Source organism: Neltuma alba, unplaced genomic scaffold (genome assembly GCF_004799145.2).
Source record: "Neltuma alba isolate B1F8T4 unplaced genomic scaffold, ASM479914v2 tig00004102_pilon, whole genome shotgun sequence".
NCBI classification, from domain to species: Eukaryota; Viridiplantae; Streptophyta; class Magnoliopsida; order Fabales; family Fabaceae; genus Neltuma; species Neltuma alba.
Window position 1 is genome coordinate 1 of NW_021633567.1, and position 20297 is coordinate 20297.

General features: G+C 32.8%; 3 protein-coding genes and 1 pseudogene across 3 annotated transcripts; all 4 read left to right on the forward strand.

Moving 5' to 3' along the window:
- Positions 1 to 318: 318 nt before the first annotated feature.
- LOC114743718 (cinnamoyl-CoA reductase 1-like) lies at positions 319 to 1804 on the forward strand (the record flags this gene model as incomplete). The annotated part of the gene is made up of 3 exons (XM_028931938.1): positions 319 to 515; positions 998 to 1184; positions 1627 to 1804. Coding segments are annotated over 3 exons (529 nt in total), but the record flags the coding sequence as incomplete, so codon positions are not given.
- Positions 1805 to 4991: 3187 nt separating this feature from the next.
- Positions 4992 to 18861, forward strand: LOC114743721 (cinnamoyl-CoA reductase 1). Its single transcript, XM_028931939.1, has 7 exons — positions 4992 to 4996; positions 15296 to 15400; positions 16048 to 16220; positions 16428 to 16619; positions 17410 to 17572; positions 18067 to 18253; positions 18697 to 18861. The coding sequence occupies exons 2-7, from the start codon at positions 15298 to 15300 to the stop codon at positions 18839 to 18841; spliced, it is 963 nt and encodes a 320-aa protein (XP_028787772.1). The 5' UTR covers positions 4992 to 4996; positions 15296 to 15297; the 3' UTR covers positions 18842 to 18861.
- On the forward strand, positions 6046 to 11545 carry LOC114743719 (cinnamoyl-CoA reductase 1-like; annotated as a pseudogene).
- Positions 12431 to 14870, forward strand: LOC114743713 (cinnamoyl-CoA reductase 1). The gene is made up of 4 exons (XM_028931933.1): positions 12431 to 12543; positions 13177 to 13261; positions 13908 to 14125; positions 14699 to 14870. The coding sequence occupies exons 1-4, from the start codon at positions 12431 to 12433 to the stop codon at positions 14868 to 14870; spliced, it is 588 nt and encodes a 195-aa protein (XP_028787766.1).
- Positions 18862 to 20297: the final 1436 nt, after the last annotated feature.

Genomic DNA, 20297 nt, shown 5'->3' on the forward strand with positions numbered 1-20297 from the left:
AACAATATTGCAACTTGGCTATCAATGCTGGTAAATCCATGAGGGCTCCTTCTCCCTGAAACAATCTAGAACTTGCCAAATTCTCAGTCAGACCCTTGTGTATTTTGCCTGCTGTCATGTCCTATGTTTTGACTAAGAGTGAGTTTGTTTTGATTTTGATTCCCATAGTTGTTCCATGGATATATGAAAATGAGATTATTTGTGATGCATAGCAATTTACAGCATCTTCAAGCGTGTTTGGAATCATCATGTTTGGGTGGTGATGTCAAAACCATGTTTTTGGCTTCTGCCAGTGTGATTCCAAACATGAATTTCCAGGTTTCCTTTGTTGCTTCGAATTTGGTGCTTTCAGCTTTGGTACAGAGTTTCCAAGATTTTGGCTGAAGATGCTGCCTGGAAATTTGTGAGGGAGAACAAAATTGACATGGTTACCATCAATCCAGCTACAACAATTGGACCACTCTTGCAACCAACGCTTAACGCTAGTGCTGCTGTAATTTTAAATCTGATAAATGGTAATAAACAATAACCTTTTTTTTTAGTATTCAAAGATCGTTTGAGTTAATTGATCATCTTCAGCAAAAATATTTTCATAGCTGTGGTGAGTGGAAATTTGATAACTAGTTATTTAACCGGTTGAAACAGTGGTCCAAGAGTTCGTAGTTCAGATGAGATTCAAATTAGTCATGATCGAAATAATATAATTTAATCAAAACATATATAAAAGTATTCATAAATAACCCTGAAAATCGTACAATATGTAAATAAAAATACATTAATTAATGAGTAAATAAAACATTTATGTATAAAATCACCTATGATCCAATAAAACAGAGTTATTCAAAGAAAAATATGACAAAACTACACAAGTTACTTGAGTTTTTAACATATTTACTAATTCAACTTACTTTAACTGCATTTTTTGATTCTTGAGAATTAATTATTCGTCTCTTATGAAAGGGACCGGAGAAAGTAGTTTTATCCTTGTTTAATGCAGGTGCACAAACATTTCCAAATAATAGTTTTGGATGGGTCAACGTGAAAGATGTTGCAAATGCCCATATTCAAGCATTTGAAACTTGTTCAGCTAATGGAAGATATGTTTTGGTTGAAAGGGTAGCACACTTCTATGATATTGTACAGATTTTGAGTGAACTATACCCCTTGTTGGAACTTCCTGAAAAGTAAGTTTGATTATATCTATAAGTTTGAAAATGCTTGCCTAATTATATATTCCTCTCTAACCTTATTGCAACATTATTGAAATTTTTTTAACATACTAAAAATAAAATTATTGATCATTTTTCTACTTTAATAGTTGTCTGTTCTCTCTTGCAATATATTATCATGTTAAACTGTAAATGTTGGAGCTTGAAAGAAGATAGGATGTATGGGTGATTACCCTTGTGATGGATTTTGTATCAATCCATCCATATTTTTCAAAAGAAAAAAGAAATTGAAACTATAAAAGAGTTAATGAAACATATGTTCTATAGAAGAGTTATTTAAATTTCCTATATTCCTGTGGCTTAATGATAACAGATTATGATCATAATCTTCAAAAATCATTTGGTAAACCAAGTCACTTGTTCTCACTCTCAATATGCACTTATTTATATTTAATAGGTGTGTAGACCAGAGGCCATTGGAGCCTAAATATCAGGTTTCTAAGGAAAAAGCAAAAACTTTGGGAATTGATTTTATTCCATTGGAAGTGAGCCTCATGGAGACTGTTGAAAGCTTAAAGGATAAGAAATTTGTCAACTTTTGACTTTGTAATCTTTCCTTGTAGAGTAAACATAGATTAACTCAGGCTTGGTTTGATCATTGAGTAATCATTAATAACGAGCAAAACACATTAAACTATTTTATAAAAAGTTATTTAATTGATTTAGATAATCTTACTAGTTTTGACTCAATAAGAATCTGGCATGGAAAGCACTTTATAATTGCAAAAATTTGTTACAAATAATAAATTTAGAAAAAATTTAGGTCAAGTTTCTTATATCTTTTGACCGAAAAAAAGTTTCCTATATCCATTATCTCAAGTTCTCCAATTATACATAGCCATGTGTCTTTTTTTTTTTGTTTCTTATGAATTTATAATTAAATGTCATTAAATGTTGATATTTTAAAAATAGGACAAATGGTCGATTAGAAAATTTAACACAATGGATATAGGAAATTTGATGTTGCTTTGAAACTTTCGTATATACAAAACATGACTAAATTCTTGTCTTAAAATTTTTAATGGAGGATTTTTTTTTTCAATTTCCTTTTCCATTTAACTGCTCAATCAGGAATAGATGATTCAGGTCTTTTAATATGAGTATCTTAGTCAGCTTTATTTAGGAAGAATCCCAAAAAAATATCTTTAAATTTTAAAATTCCAAATCAGTCTTATTTATTACATTTTAATAACAATGAATAAAATTTGAAAAACAAATAACAACATATTTTGGTAGTCATTCCAGATTTAATATTTTAAAATTTTAGAGCTTTTTTGAGTTTTTTTCGTTTATTTATTACTTATTTTGTGCTTGTATTTATTTATTACAAGACTCAGTAGGCTTCATCAACTAAGAAGCCACCTAAGAAAAGGAAGAGGTTTCACGGACAGAAGAAGAAGGGTTTTTTCCCCCTCTCTTTCGCTAAAGGAGAAGAAAGGTTAATCAAAAAAAAGATCCACATACTCAAGTTTCAACAATTTCATACCTAAGAGCTCCCACAAAATTTTTAACAGTTTCAAGAATTGCACAAATACAAAATTCAACATTTTCTCTCTTTTCCTCTGCTATACTAGTAACATAATTTTCTACCCTCTATATCACAACCATTTTCATTTACAAAATTGTTAATAGTGTGAATCAATAAATTCATTACCATTAAGTGTTATATATATATATATATATATATATATATAAATATTTATATAACTATCGTATATGTTTTGATGTCATAGCCACTAACATTTGCAAACGCAGGCAGAAGGGAATAAAATTCCATTGCAGGGAGTCATAAATCTTATGATGAACACAAGTTAATACTACTCCGATACTATATATAAAACCCATTTTGTAGTGTAGTCTGCTCATGCTGTGCTGACCTATCGAGTGGTAAAGAGAAGAGAGTACGAAAGAATAGTATCAAATGGGTCTTATATTTAGGACTGAATGAGTATATTACTTTGACATATCAATTAAAGAGTATAACAACTCAAAAAGAAGGGACAAACAATAACTAAAGAAAGTGAAGAATGAGAAGTAGGATTAGAACATAATCCTTCAAGAAAAGCCAAGAGGACAAGCCGATTCCACCAAATAAATACTACACCCTAATCCATTGTTCCTAGTAAGTGCCAATGCGAGCCCACTTTTCAAATCTTTTGGTCCATTAATCTTTGGGCCATTCATTACATGTTTGTATATTTCAATGGATCTCTTAACAGACTTGACATGTTACAAACCTAACCAAATAAATTCTAGTAATGTTATCCTATTATTAAAAAATTAATACTGACTATTGAAATAGTAATATTAATCATTAATATTTTTAATAATAAAAGATCATATTATTATGATTTTAAACTTTTATAACAAATTAACAGTCAAGAAAATTTTCGGGTGCCTAAAAAATTGAAAACTTCCTAAACAAATTTGTATATTAATACTGCATTTTATACTAATTTGATACTAATACTAAATAAGAAAAATTTAACTGGGGGAAAAAAAGAAGAAGAAAAATTTAACCATTTAGTCATTATTATTTTAACTTATTTACAATTTCTCAACTCAATTCTTTAAATTTCAACTATTTAATTTATTTATTTATATAATTATATCCCTTCTAAAATTATCCAGTACTCATCAAGAATTGACCAAGGTTTGAAATTTTGTTGGAAGAGGTTTCTGTATTTAGTGCCTCACATTGTCTTAAACAGGATTGTGCAATGCCAATGCTTATATTTAAAAAGAAAAGGGAAAATATTGATAACTATTATTAATTGATACTTGTTTAATTTTGTTTTTTCTTTTCCATATTTTTTCATTCCTCTGTTTTTTTTTTTTTAATACGAACTCGATCCTTGGAGCCCACGTAATGAAGCCATCATTTGGTAAAAGCTGACATAGCTGCGTAAATTTATGTGGCGATCGTAAGAGCACACGAAATGAATTCGTCAGTTGTTCTGAAATTTTTTTTTAAAAAAAAAGTAAAGAAATGAGAGGAGGAAGCAAAGCCCAATTTGTCGACCCAATATCAAAATCGAACTGCTTTTTTTCTTTTTTTGACCTCAACTATTTTCTATTGTGCTTTTGTTTTAAATAAACTTGATTTAAATAATGTAGAATTTATGCTTTTATTTTCAATAAAGAAAAATATAGGATGGCAATAAATTTTAATCGATAATAAAAAAAGTTCAAATCTAATCTAGGTGGTTTAAATCTACTGAAAAACAATTCCGATGATGAAAGATTCTCTATTCAAAAGTTCTTCCCCCACCCCCTAATTCTACGAATAAATTAAATTGTCCCAATTTTCGTTTCCTAAAATTTCATAGTTTTGTTGAGAAAAAAAATTAATCTCTATAAATTTTCTAAATAAGAGTACGACTTATGAATAAAATTGTGAAATTTTAAACTATAGTAGTTTCAATTAATTAAATAATAATAATCTTTAAAAAATTGTTATCAAGCTTTAGTCAATAAAGTTTTTTTTTTGCCAACGTCACTAAAGTTAATTATAATGTTTATGACTGCATCATTAAAAAAATTTCATATATCAGGTAGATTAAAATTTTAAGTTCAAACAAAAAAAAAAAGTATTCCCTCACCTTCATCAATTACCATAATCTTGCCTTAAATTTTCAATTTTTTTTGAACAGATAAAATATTCAGGTGAGTTAAATATCCAGAACTAATGCACATCCCAAGGCTCAAAGAACACCTATATCAAATAAAAATTGTAAAAATAAATTTATCATTTAAATGAAATAAAAGTGATTTTTTTGTAATTTAATTTATTTTCTAAAATTTCAAGTTAATTCTTTAATCTTACAAAGTTTGTTTTAAATCATCAAATTATATTGGTAATAATTATTATTATAAAAAGTAAATTTATTATCTTACCATTAAGAGGTTTGTTTGGTATGAGGGAAATAGACGAAGACAGAAGGGAAGAAAAATTTTAATAAGCTCATTTTAAAAAATTGAAAAAATAAGGTTATAAAATTTTGATTAAAAGAAAATGTAAAATAAAAGAGTAACTAAAATTAATCAAAAAATTTTAACCCCATTTTTTAAATTTTTTAAAACAATCTTATTAAAAATTTTCCTCCCTTCTCATTCTCTCCATTTCTCTCATAGCAAACTGATTATAAGTATATTTTGCAAATGTCTAAAATTTGAAAGCGTCACCTCATTTTCTTTCTATACGATACAAATTACCAATTTATGTAGATAAAAATTTAATTAAAAATAATAAATATGTTAAAAAAAGCCTTATTTTTACAGTAAACATATAAAAAAATACATTAAATACTTGGATATTTTCAACATATAACTTAAGGTTAACATAATTTTACATCCTAAAAGAATGACTTCTTATGGTTGTGTTGTCTAAAATTTAAAATTAATGATTTTGGTATTTAAAATTTAATAAAATTTGAAACTACAAGTTTTTATCATTGAAATTCGATTTTGTTTTAGTACGTTTAAAAATTTTTTAGTTTTTAGAACAGTATCTTTCAAGTATCAAAATTAAAATAAAATTATGTTTTAAAAATAAAAATTATTAGTTTAAAATTTTATGAACGGAAATCAAAATAAAATAAGATTTTAAACACTAAAATTACTGGTAAGAAAGAGGGTAGTCCTTAAAAAGGTGGGGTTAAGAATTGTTTATTATCAACAATTGTGAATATTTTATTGGACTCGTTTTGACGCTGACAGTGACGTGGCGGGAGGCACATGCTATATATACGCAAGGCTCCTCCAGTTTTGCCTCACTCCCATAAATAGGAAGGCAGCAGCAGGGCAACCAAGGAGGAAGACAGAAAATGAGCAACAACGCAGGGAAGCTCGTGTGTGTCACCGGTGCTTCTGGTTATATTGCTTCATGGCTGGTCAAGTTCCTTCTCAATCGTGGTTACACTGTCAAGGCCACTGTTCGCGACCCTAGTGAGTGATCGCTTTTTATTTTGTTTCTTTTATCTCTATGAAGTCTCCGGAATTCACTTTCCTTGCTGTGTTCTGTCACTACTTTTGGGATTTAGCATTGCTCAGATATCCGTTTCCATATCTTTTCTTTGTGGTTTTGTGGGAGGGGGAGTTTATATGGTAATTGAAAATTGAAGATTGATCCTTCTGATACGAACCTCTGCGAGAGCTATGTCCCTGCGAGCTCTTATCTCATCTTCCCGTCGTTGGACTCTAGTTTCAGGCCTTGCGATGGTTCATAAAAGATAAAATGGCCTCCAGCCAAGCATATCATCACTAAATTTCCCAGAAATGAATAAACATGGTCCTGTGAAGGGGATTCATGGCTCTGATATTTCCTTTTGCTTTGTACTTTTGCTAGTATTTGTAGTAAATTTGTGGCCGTATCCTTATCTTCACGAAACATATTCCTTTGATAGTGAAAATGAATATATGTGCAATTAGCTAGCAAGGATTAGGTTATGCTCATAAGGATAAAGATTTATTTTACATGGGTTCCCCAAAGATTCCATTTTGCATTATGCTTTCCAAGTTTCAGTGTCGTTGAATTGCGTCAATTTTTCTTGTTCTTTCTTATAATGCTAATTATTAGGATTTTGAATGACAATTTTATTTTGGTTTGTAACTCCCTGCAGATGATCCCAAAAGGTAGACACTTGGTCAAACTTGATGGTGCGAAGGAGAGATTGCACTTGGTTAAAGCAAATCTCCTGGATGGAGGTTCCTTTGACCCTGTTGTTGAGGGGTGTGAGGGGGTCTTTCATACTGCGTCTCCCTTTTATCATGATGTCAAAGATCCACAGGTTCATCGCATCCTTCATTTTGTTGACGGATATTTGAATGTGGTCTATCTATTGCAAAGCATTCTGTTTTTACTGCTTTAATCTGCGTGAACAGGGTTTTAAATATCTAGGAAGGTGAGAGGGAGCGGAGTGGGAGAGCCATTAAGATGAGGTCTTCCTCATCGCAGTTCCAAATGAGCAATCAAAAAGTTATTCTTACCTAGGAACCTGAAGGCCTTATAATAAGAGGACCAGAACATAGTATTTCATTTCCTCCAATAATCAGGCAGTTAATTCTGAACACTGATAAATTGTCATGTTGACATTTGCCAAAATTTTTCCCTTGGCAACTAATAGTATGATCTTGTCGATGTAGTTAAATGAATTCATTGTGTACCCTTGAACTTGAAATTAGGCAATCTTGAGTAAGGGGAACTCTAAGCAATTTATATTAAAACGAATAGAATGCCATGCCTTAGGCAAGTTCTATTCATGACGTATAATTATAATGTTGAAATGCCATAAAATTGAAGAGAAACACAACTGCACTTTCTGCCCTTACCCTCTTCGAATGGAACTATGTATTTTAGATCAAAGAAACGAGTAGGTCTCTCATTTTGAAATGGACTAGTGGCTGGTTTCATTAATAAATTGCTGTCTGGAATGTCTTAATCATGATTCTTGGCTAAGGAAAGTGGTAAACTATGTTGATGTTTTTTGATTACGCGTTTGACATTTTCTATAATTTATCAGTCAAGCACAGAAGCTACCAGTCTTTTTTGGCCTTATTTTCTAGCTCATGACTGTTATCTTTATCATTTCAGGCTGAACTGCTTGATCCGGCAGTGAAGGGAACTCTCAATGTTCTGAAGTCATGTGCTAAATTTCCATCTGTGAAAAGAGTTGTTTTAACTTCTTCCGTTGCTGCAGTTGCATATAACGGAAAGCCAAGAACTCCTGAAGTTGTTGTCGATGAGACATGGTTTTCAGATCCAGACTTTTGTAGGGAAGCTAAGGTATCCACTATATTCCATTGTACTAAATTACTAATGCGGAAGTTATCTGTATAATCCATGCTTGTTAAAATTTCTGATAGTGAATGCTGTATAGGGTTGAGATAGCAATTATCTATCTAATGGGAAAATCGGAATCGCATGATATAATGCATGCTTTAGCATTGTCAATAGTGGCCACCATGGTTGAATGGCATGAAGGTGCAGAGCCTATCTGCCATTAAGGTGGAATGGGTCTACTCTGGCACTATCTTGGAGTCAATGCGGGGAAATTAGTAAATAAAAAGAAAAATCTCCATAACACTCGTTCAATATTGTACCATGCGCTATGAATGCAGGGAAATTTATGAAGGCTCCTCCTCAGTGAAACAATCCCAGACCTTGCCCAAATCCTCAGTCAGATCAATTTCATCTTTTCTGTCATTATTTTCCTATCAACCACCCACAGACATCTCTCTCTCCCCCCCTTCCCTCCTTGTTTCCCCCATTTTTTTCAGCTTCTGAGGGAACGAGAGTGTATTTTGCTTGTTTTCAAGTCCTCTATTTCGACTAAAGTCTCTTAGTTTTGATTTTGATATCAACCAGTGATCCAGTGGCTGCAAATGTGATTATTTGGCAGGCATACTAATTTACAATGTCCTCAAGTTTCTTTCTTTTTCCAATTTTGTGCTCTCAGCTGTGGTACACAGTTTCAAAGACTTTGGCTGAAGATGCTGCTTGGAAATTTGTAAAGGAGAACAACATTGACATGGTTACCATCAATCCAGCAGTGGTGATAGGACCTCTCTTGCAACCAACTCTTAACACTAGTGCTGCTGCAGTTTTGAATATAATAAATGGTACTTTCTTTTTCTATTCATGAAGCATCTGAGTTACATGGTCAACTCCAACTCCATTGTTTTTCAGGGCTTTAGTAAATGAAAAAAGAACCAGCATCGGTGTCACAAGATAGTAAGTGCAGAACAAAGTGTGAAAGTTGCAATATTTTAATCAGTAGCTTAAACTTGTTTTAATGTGCATTGGAATTATAATGCTTAGCATTATGCTAGATGAAAACATTTGCTTTTCCTTTTGTAGCTTTAAACTTTTATAATGTTAGATACTCTTTATCCTCATTGACTTAAATTCTGCATTAAAAGGAATATGGAACCCATGGAGTGGAATTGGCACAAAAATCAGTGACATAATTCTTTTCTATACAAAATGTAAAGTAGACTTTGTCACTTAGGACGTGTTAGACACATGGACCTCAGTTGCTGGTTGAGAACAATGGTTTTATCTTTCAGAGGAACAAAATCATAATCTAAATTTATTTTCCTTCAAAATTTCTTTATTAAGGATCCAATAGTCTGACTTGTTTGTGATTTAACTTTTGTTGTTACTTTGAAAAATATTTGATGACTTTTATGTGTTATATATACTCTATGTTTGGCCCCAGACATGAGTTTTGCATTCCACCTTTTAGGGACTCTTTCCATCCTTGATTTATGCAGGTGCACAGACATTTCCAAATATGACTTTTGGATGGATCAATGTGAAAGATGTTGCAAATGCCCATATTCAAGCATTCGAAATTCCTTCTGCTAGCGGAAGATATTGTTTGGTTGAGAGAGTGGCCCACTACTCAGAGGTTGTGAAGATTTTACGTGAGCTGTACCCCACATTGCAACTTCCTGAAAAGTAAGTTCAATTATTTTTACAAGTTTAAGACTGGATATAGTGTATAGTTTAGTTATATGCCGTTCTCTAATCTGTTTGCGAATCTTTATCTTTTCTAAAATGTTGAAGCATAAATTATCTTTTTCATTTTTCTTTCTCAATGATTGTCTCTACTTTGTTGCGGTTTATTATCACATTAATCAATGGCTGTCTAATCTACCATATTTTGCAGTGAAAGCATCAAACTTTTTTATATTAACCTGAATAAGGGCCAATTTGTTTAAGATTGGAAAAAAGTGATTTTAATTAGGCTAAAAATGAGAAAGTTGTTGGAAGTACAAGGGAGTTTTTGGGAGAATTTAACCTAAACACATGAGGGATCTGTTGGAAATAGCATATTTTGATAAGCTATTCAGAATAGGTTGTAAAAAGGAAAGCTAAAATTGATTTTTTCCCCTAACAAAACCTTCATGATTAGCTTAACTTCTCCCAACAACTCAAGTGTCAAACCTAACTACAATCACTTTTTTTCTTTAATTTTAAACAAACTGGCCCTAAATTTACTTGTGTAAATCCTTGCATGAGTTACCACCATTTACCGTTTATCTTTATCTGTCCCAGGTTAATACTGATTAATGATTAATGTGGTCTGGAGTGTTATACAACGTATAGGTTATCAATTGTGATAAAATTGGTTAGAAGATATAAGAAGCACTTGAATTCTGGACGTGATGTAACCTTTTTATGCGGAAATTTCTTTAATGCGTGAAACATAGGACACATTCCAGTAAGTGACATGTTTCAACTTTCTATTTTAAGGAAAAAAAAATAATGAAGAAAGCAATGCTTTCTACTTTTTTTGGCACTGAAGTTTTTTATGGTACAACATGATCTACAAAGGAAGTTTTTTGTCCCGTCATTTTTTCAGGTTTTCATAAATGCCTAATGTTAAATTTAATACTGGAAATCTAGAATCTATCATGACCGAAAAATCAGCAATTAACTGCTGTGGAATATCTGTGTCGTCTTAGAGCTTGATGTAAATTTAGCTTTGTGTTTCCAGTATTTTGATCATTGTGTATTTTTGGGTCTTGAAGCGAATGATGTGTTTGAATTGGTGGTAATTAAAGACCTGAAATGATGAGTATTTACAACTTGAAATGAATGAATATTTTTGGATCCGGGGGAGGAAAAGGGATGGAAAGCTTCAATTTAAATATAAATTAAAGACTCGACCGTGACTGTCAATCAAATCTTTTAGCAAGGAGTTCTCATAGGCTACTTTTGGATCTTTGCATCTTCCAACATTTGTGATGTATTTTTCATGAATCCATACTTTCAATTGAAAGAAATCTAAAAGGAAATGTTTGATTCCCAAACACATCTAACTTAGAGCAATAGGAGAATTCTTTAACTTTCCTGATATTGTGTTCCTCTCATTTGATCGCAAGAGTTTGATCATATTCCTTCAAAACCATATTCTATTCTATAAACCAAATGGTCCGTATTCTCACTTCATACACATTGATTCTGATTTTTGCTAATCTCATTGCACTTGATAGGTGTGCGGATGATAAGCCGTTCGTGCCGACATACCAGGTTTCTAAAGAAAAGGCTAAAACACTGGGAATTGAATTTGTTCCGTTGGAAGTGAGTCTCAAGGAGACTGCGGAAAGCTTGAAGGAGAAGAAATTTGTCGACTTTTAATTTTGTAATCCCTATTTTAAGAGTAAATGTTGGTTGGTTAGCTCAAGCGTGCTTTGAGTTGTATCTGTGGATTTGAAAAGCTCTGATCTTTTGTAATACAATAAACGGTGCTTTATAGGACACTGAGAGGGGTACAATGCTTGCGTTCGGCAGGAGCTATTTTGAAAGACCTTTGGTTTGTCTGCGTGCTGGTTATAAATCAGTATTTTGAATGTCGGCATTTTTAGGTAAAATTAATCTAACGTTTTTACAGCTTTACCTGATTTTTAATCATGTCCCTGTATTTTTTTAATTAGGTCCTTCTAATTTCATTTAATTTTTAATCAGATTCCTATATATATTTTTTATCTTTTTATCAGGTTTTAGCTTTACATGACTTTAAACCAAGTTCCTGTGCTTTTTTTTCCTTATTTTTTTTTATCAACCACCTAAATCAAAAGGGATTTGATTAAAAATCAGATGAAATTGTAAAAATATTAATAAAAGAAGAAAATATAAGGACCTGTTTACAGTTATGTGAAATTATAAGGATTTGATTAAAAAAAAAATTAGAGAGATTTGGAGATTCATATCTACCTTATTTTTAATACCAGCATGAGCAAATTGAGGCGGAAAATATTTCAAGCAGTGTCTTCTTTTCTTTCTTTCTTTGTCTTTTTTTTTTTAAAAAAAAAGATTAACAAAGGCATCAACAAGGACTAACTACTGACATCTACATTATTAGCGACGTTAACTAATTCCTTCTCTGTCGGAGTTGCACCATGGGGTCCGTTGTCATGGATACTTTCTCATGAAGAATTGGCAAGCCGAGGTTCACTGAGTACGAAATTTAGAAAAATTCGCTGATTTATCGACTCCGGGTGTGATCCTCGTTTCCTAAGAAATACTACTACCTCCAGCGCTTAACACAAAAACTAGTTAATTAATTTGAGTAGATTATAAAAAAATTAGTTAAGTCGAGTATGTCTATTAAATAGGGATTATCTTTCTAACAATACTTTGCCGATCATATGTACCATTTCATAAAATTTTTAAGATGTGCACTTTGTATCAGATGTCCAAGCCTCTCAACCTAACAGAGAAATATGGTGCAAGCGGGTCTCCCTGTCTCACACCCTTGGAGAGAGTAGATTCATTTCCTGTTGCTCCGTTGCAGGGTAATTGCATGTGGGGTATGAAACGCACTGTTCCATCACTTTGGAGATATATTCAGGAATGCTCAGTTCTCTTGGACAATGGATAATGAAGTCCCATCGGGCCCAATCATAGGCCTTTTCAGGTCCATTTTGATAGCGCTTCTTCTTTAAGTTTCTTGTGGTGTGGATAACCTCCTGAGTTAAGAATAAGATGATATTGTCAATGCTTTGTCGCTCCTTCAATACTGCACAACACTCCATAATATGGTGAAATTAGTAAATAGAAAGAAAACCCCATGTCAGTCATATCCACAAAGAAAACTTCAGTAGTGCTGGGAAATCCACAAAGACTCTTCCTCCCTGAAATCATCTCAGACCTTGCCCAAATCCTCCGTCAGATGACTCACATCAGTTGTGTCTTCTTTTCATTTCATTATTTTCATCTTAACAACACACGGACCTCTGTGTATTTTTTCTATTTTTCATTAGAGCGTATTTTTCTTGTCTTGGTGTCCTCTATTTGGACTAAAGTCACTTTCGTTTAAGTTTTGAATCCCAAAGTTGTTCCAGTGGGTGAAAATGTGATTATTTGTCATGCATATGAATTCAAACTTTCCTCAAGTTGCTTGGTGTTTCCAATTTTTAACTTCCGGGTGTGGTACAGGGTTTCCAAGATTTTGGCTGAAGAAGCTGCCTTGAAATTTGCAGAAGAGAATAACATTGACTTGGTTGCAATGAATCCTGCTATGGTGAGATTGGACCTCTCTTGCAACCAATTCTCAACACAAGTGCTGCTGCAATTTTGAATCTAATAAATGGTAACCAATTTATACTCACAAATCATTTGAGTTACCTGTTCATCTTCGGCAAAATGATTTTATGGCTCTGGTCAACAGAAAAAGAATGGGGACTAGTTTCAAAAGATGGAGAGTAGGAAAAGGTAATGGAAGGTTATAATACTCTAAACAAGTTAAACTTGACTTAGTGTGCATTGGAATTGTAATGCTGACCATTCTTCCAGATCAGAATAATTTTCCTTTTTATCTTTATGCTTTAATATTGTCACACACTCTCATCTTATAGGAAATGGGATGGTGACCGCATCTCCAAGCATATGTTTGACGTAAGGACTTAAAATGCTGGTCTTGAACAATGGTTTTATCTTTAGATGAACCAAATTATATCCCTAAAATATTTTTCCTTGTCAAAACTAAGGTGGGGATTCATGCATGTGAAGCCGGATGTATACTATTTGTATTTTATATTGATTTATTTATTGAGGACATAAGCTGTTGATTCAATTTTTTTTGTTATTTCAGGAAGTATTAGCTGCCTACATGCGTATTAAGTATATCGTTTTTAGCCTGAGACAAGAATTTGTGTCAAACCTTTTAGGGACTCTTTCCATCCTTGCTTATTGATACAGGCGCACAGACATTTCCAAATAACACTCTTGGCTGGGTCAATGTGAAAGATGCTGCAAATGCCCATGTTAAAGTATTTGAAACTCCTTCAGCCAGCGGAAGATATTGTTTGGTTGGGAGCGCGGCACACTCCTCAGATGTTGTGAAGATTTTACGTGAGTTGCATCCAACATTGCAGCTTCCTGAAAAGTAAGTTCAATTATTTCCATAATTTTAAGATTTCATATGACATGTAGTTCAGTTATATATCTTTCTCAAATTTGTTTGTAACTTTATCTCTTTTCTGGAATGTCAATGCTTAAATTATCTGTATTTTTCTTTTTTCTTTAATAGCTGTTTCTACTTTATTTAGTACAAATGGTCTCTATGGTGCAACAGAACCCAGAAAGGAAGTTTTTGTTCGGTCATGTTTTGGAATTTGTTAAATAGTACGGAAAGTTAACTGTAATACAAGAACCCCTAGAATCTATCACAACCCAAGGATCTTCATCTGTTTAACTGCAGTGTGCACGTTCCATAATATCCATGGGGCGTCAGAGCTTGGTTTAATTTTCCACCCAAGGCTTCATTTAGTATTTCACTTCAGTCCTTCTATTTAGCCTTCCCAATGAAGGGTTCAACTGTGTTTTTCCTGTAATTGTTCATTATGTATACCTGCAACTTGAAATGATGGGTATGTTTGGATTGAAAGGAAGAATAATGATTGAAAGCTTTTGATGATTTTTCACTAATCATTTCTTGGCTTCTCATTACACTTGATAGGTGTGCGGACGATAAGCCATTCATGCCAAAATTTCAAGTTTCCAATGAAAAAGCAAAAGCATTGGGAATTGAATTTAACCCATTGGATGTGACCCTCAAGGATCAAGGAGACAGTGGAAAGCTTGAAGGAGAAGAAATTTGTCAACTTTTAACTTTTGTGACCTCTCTATGAACTGTAAATGTTGATTAAAGCTCAAGCATGCTCTGGGTTACTATGTATCTTCTTTGGAAGTAGTCACTCTAAGGTCCTTCTAATGTCCTCTGTAATTAAGTTAAATGCTGCTTGAGAAGGCATGGAAAAGGACACAAAAGTTGCATTGAATTGGGCCTGTTTCAAAAGAACTTTCTGTCTGTCAATGCTATGGTTATATTATAATAAAACATTATCGTCCAAACGATGATGATAATGTTAATTGAATGAATGGAGGCCTTGGTTACACGTAGAACCATTGAATCTTGTGATAATTGCAAAACGACAAACTAAATGCTGGAAAAGTGACTGTGGAACTAACTGATCATAATTGAACAGCTTCAATCCCTTTTTTCGTCCACTTCAATCCAAAATTAAGCCACAAAAAAGCAACGACGCAGGAAAAGGGATGGTGGTGTGTGTAACTGGTGCTTCTGGCTTTATTGCTTCATGGCTCGTCAAGCATCTTCTTCTCCGTGGCTACTCTGTCAGAGGCACTGTACGTAATCCAAGTGAGTTTCTCCTCCTTTCAATGTGTGCGTGTGTGTGTGTGTGTGTGTGTGTATTTACACAGGCGCGTATATATATTTGGATTGTTGAGTTGCCAAGCACAACTCTAGGAGTTATAGGACTTATTCGGGTTGGCTTATTGGGTTGGGTTGAGGCCGACTTGTATCTTAACTGTTTTTCCAGGAAAAAAAGAGAACAAGGATAAATAATATAACTTATTGAAAATTTATTAATACTTTTTTCTTGTCTAATGACTCTGCTTTATTTTAAAATCTAGATATGGTTATTGAAGATCGGATACAATGGATCCTACAGGGTATTTATGGAGAGATGAGGATATGAACCTATGGGAGAGCTTTATGTCCCAGCTAGCTAGCTCGTAAGCTTATTTATAAGCTGAAATATCTTTCCACGCCTTTAAATGGCAATTAAAAAAGTGAAACTGAAGCATATTATCATCACCAAACAACTAATAGATAATTAAATAAATAGACTATGACTGGTATATATCATCTATGGCTCTGATATTGCTTTTGACTTTGGACATTGTGGTTCCTTAGTGAAAATTCCGGCCATATCCTTGTCTCTCAACAAAAAAATATACTTCTGATTGTGACAGCTTAATTTGGCTTTTTGTGACTGCCTGCAGATGATCCAAAAAAGATAGACCACTTGCTGAAACTTGATGGCGCCAAGGAGAGATTGCAGCTGATGAAAGCAGATTTGATGGATGAAGGTTCCTTTGATCCTGTTATTGAGGGATGTGTGGGTGTCTTTCATACTGCTTCTCCCTTTATTATTAATGATATCAAAGATCCACAGGTTCTTCCCATTCTGCCTTTGTTGATAGCTTCATATTTGAAGTCAGGCTCCTTATGTTATAAGCACAGATCTAAAGAGAGAGCTCAATATCAAAAAACTAATGTATTGAATGGAACTTATTAATCTCACTACACTTGGGAGTCTTTCTAATGTGAGACTCATAATACCATAATTTTTAGCTCGTGACTGTTACACTCCTCGTTGCAGGATGAACTAATCGATCCAGCGGTCAAAGGGACTCTCAATGTTCTCAAGTCTTGTGCTAAATTTTCATCAGTGAAACGTGTCGTTTTAACTTCCTCCATTGCTACGGTTGCCTATAATAGAAAGCCTAGAACTCCTCAAGTTGTTGTTGATGAGACATGGTTATCAGATCTTGATTTAAGCAGGGAATCTAAGGTATGCTCTTTATTTTATTGTCCTTAAATTACTAATGCAGAAATGAGTAATGTTTGATTTGCCCAGAGGTCATCCAACATTAAGGTATGAGGGCCTTGCTCAGGCGACATCATGGTGTTAATAAAGATGTGACATAGACATCAGATTAGTCAACAGCCTAGAACTTCGAGACTGCCAAAGTCAGATGATGCTGTTAATGAGAATTGTTTCTCTCTCTCCCCCCTCCCTTACTTCTGCAACAAAATGGCAGTTATGGCCTCCATCAATGCTGCATGACAATGTCAATGGTTTTGTACATAGCCAAGTCTGGTCGCATATAAGCTCTCCTTGTCTATATACAAGTAGGAGGTCTCGGATTCAATCCTGTTTATAACCTTAGGACTTTACTGCCTTTCTTATAATGCAAAAGAAAAGCATTCCATGACACTCGCTCAACAATATTGCAACTTGGCTATCAATGCTGGTAAATCCATAAGCGGCTCCTTCCTCCTGAAACAATCTCAGACCTTGCCAAAATTCTCAGTCAGACCCTTGTGTATTTTGCCTGCTGTCATGTCCTATGTTTTGATTAAGAGTGAGTTTGTTTTGATTTTGAAATCCCATACTTGATCCGATGGATATATGCAAATGCGATTATTTGTGATGCATAGCAATTTACAGCATCTTCAAGCGTGTTTGGAATCATCATGTTTGGGTGGTGATGTCAAAACCATGTTTTTGGCTTCTGCTAGTGTGATTCCAAACATGAATTTCCAGGTTTCCTTTGTTGTTTCGAATTTGGTGCTTTCAGCTTTGGTACAGAGTTTCCAAGATTTTGGCTGAAGATGCTGCCCGGAAATTTGTGAGGGAGAACAAAATTGACATGGTTACCATCAATCCAGCTACAACAATTGGACCACTCTTGCAACCAACGCTTAACGCTAGTGCTGCTGTAATTTTAAATATGATAAATGGTAATAAACAATAACCCTTTTTTTTTTTTAGTATTCAAAGATCGTTTAAGTTAATTGATCATCTTCAGCAAAAATATTTTCATAGCTGTGGCTAGTGGAAATTTGATAACTGGTTATTTAACCAGTTGAAACGTTGGTCTAAGAGTTTGTAGTTCAGATGAGATTCAAATTAGTCATGATCGAAATAATATAATTTAATCAAAACATATATAAAAGTATTCATAAATAACCCTGAAAATCGTACAATATGTAAATAAAAATACATTAATTCATGAGTAAATAAAACATTTATGTATAAAACCACCTATGATCCAATGACCCAATAAAACAGAGTTATTCAAAGAAAAATATGACAAAACTACACAAGTTAGTTGAGTTTTTAACATATTTACTAATTCAACTTACTTTAACTGCATTTTTTGATTCTTGAGAATTAATTATTCCTCTCTTATGAAAGGGACCAGAGAAAGTAGCTTTATCCTTGTTTAATGCAGGTGCACAAACATTTCCAAATAATAGTTTTGGATGGGTCAACGTGAAAGATGTTGCAAATGCCCATATTCAAGCATTTGAAACTTGTTCAGCTAATGGAAGATATGTTTTGGTTGAAAGGGTAGCACACTTCTATGATATTGTACAGATTTTGAGTGAACTATACCCCTTGTTGGAACTTCCTGAAAAGTAAGTTTGATTATATCTATAAGTTTGAAAATGCTTACCTAATTATATATTCCTCTCTAACCTTATTGCAACATTATTGAAACTTTTTTAACATACTAAAAATAAAATTATTGACCATTTTTCTACTTTAATAGTTGTCTGTTCTCTCTTGCAATATATTATCATGTTAAACTGAAAATGTTGGAGCTTGGAAGAAGATAGGATGTATGGGTGATCACCCTTGTGATGGATTTTGTATCAATCCATCCATATTTTTCAAAAGAAAAAAGAAATTGAAACTATAGAAGAGTTAATGAAACACATGTTCTATAGAAGAGTTCTTTAAATTTCCTATATTCCTGTGGCTTAATGATAACAGATTATGGTCATAATCTTCAAAAACCATTTGGATAAACCGAGTCACTTGTTCTCACTCTTAATATGCATTTATTTATATCTAATAGGTGTGCAGACCAGAGGCCATTGGAGCCTAAATATCAGGTTTCTAAGGAAAAGGCAAAAGCTTTGGGAATTGATTTTACTCCATTGGAAGTGAGCCTCATGGAGACTGTTGAAAGCTTAAAGGATAAGAAATTTGTCAACTTTTGAATTTGTAATCTTTCCTTGTAGAGTAAACATAGATTAGCTCAAGCTTGGTTTGAGTCTACGCTGTGCTTGGGAAGACTTTGTATTGTACATGAAACCTGCTCTCTGAGTTCTATTCATGAGATACCTCCGACACAGTTTTATAAGATCAAAAAACTTTTAATGTTATTAATTTTTTTACAATATAATGACTTTCCAACTTCCTTTCTATTTAATGCTCCATTCATTTTTTTTTTCATATTAGAAACAACAAATATGTAAAAATTGTAACTTTTTTATCTCAAAAATATCCTTAATTGTAAGAGGAGTATAAGGAAAAGAATAAAAAAATAATTAAAATAAAGAGGATGGTGAAAGAGAGAGAATGTGTGGTAGAGAGAATATTTCATATGACATTAAATATACACATATTAAAATAAGTAATTAACTAAGGACAAAATAGAAAGTAAACAAAAAAGAAATTTTAAACAACTTCTAGATATTTCTTATAAATAGAAAACAAGTCATATGTGATGGTTGTTTCATATAAAAAATGTAATATCTCACATAATTATACTCATATACATGATAAAATACTTCATTTAAAAGTTTATATGTATATCTAGTATTTAAAAGAGGTCATAATTTCAAATATTTTTCTGACAAAACTTAACAAACTAAACCATTAAAGATAGTCATGGCAACAAAAATATAATATAGCATATGCTTGAGGAGAATAGAAGCTTTCACAGCTCACTCTATTGGTGGCTTCCCTTGATTCCTTCTAGATCCTTCACCTAAAAAATGTTAATATAAAAGATGAGATCTAACTTCTTAGTAACTACTAAAATTCTAACCTATATAAGTAAACCATACATGACAAATAAAAATATGATGATATATATATTTGTGTATGACAATAATGGATTTTTACATTCAACTCAATTTCACTTTCAATTCAACAATATACCAATATCATTTTCCAATATATCAAAGAAATAATGTAATATGCAACTTCCCTTATATTACCGACTATCTTTATATTGATGACTAGAGTCATAGGCTAATACATAGTCCAAGAGAAACTAATCATTTTACTGGATTATTTCAAGCTCACCAAAATTGGAGATATATCTGGCCAAAGATATAGAGCTCCAGTTCAGACTATGGCTCCCCTCCTTAGTAAATAAAAATAAAGAGGTGTCACATGTTCCACAATTCTAATAAATTCCCGGTCAAAGAAAAACATGGAAGAAGGGGTCTTGACAAGTGCTATCCACTGTGGATTGATTGATAGCATATCATATGGTAATTTTATATCCATTCAGATCTCCCTCTATCCACAGATAATGTTACATCAGAAGTACATCTTTAGATATATTATTAAAATAAGATAACAGTAAAATTTTTGCATCAATAACTATCAATATATTTAGATATTGATCGTAATTAATAACAATAAATCTTAACAAAATAAAGT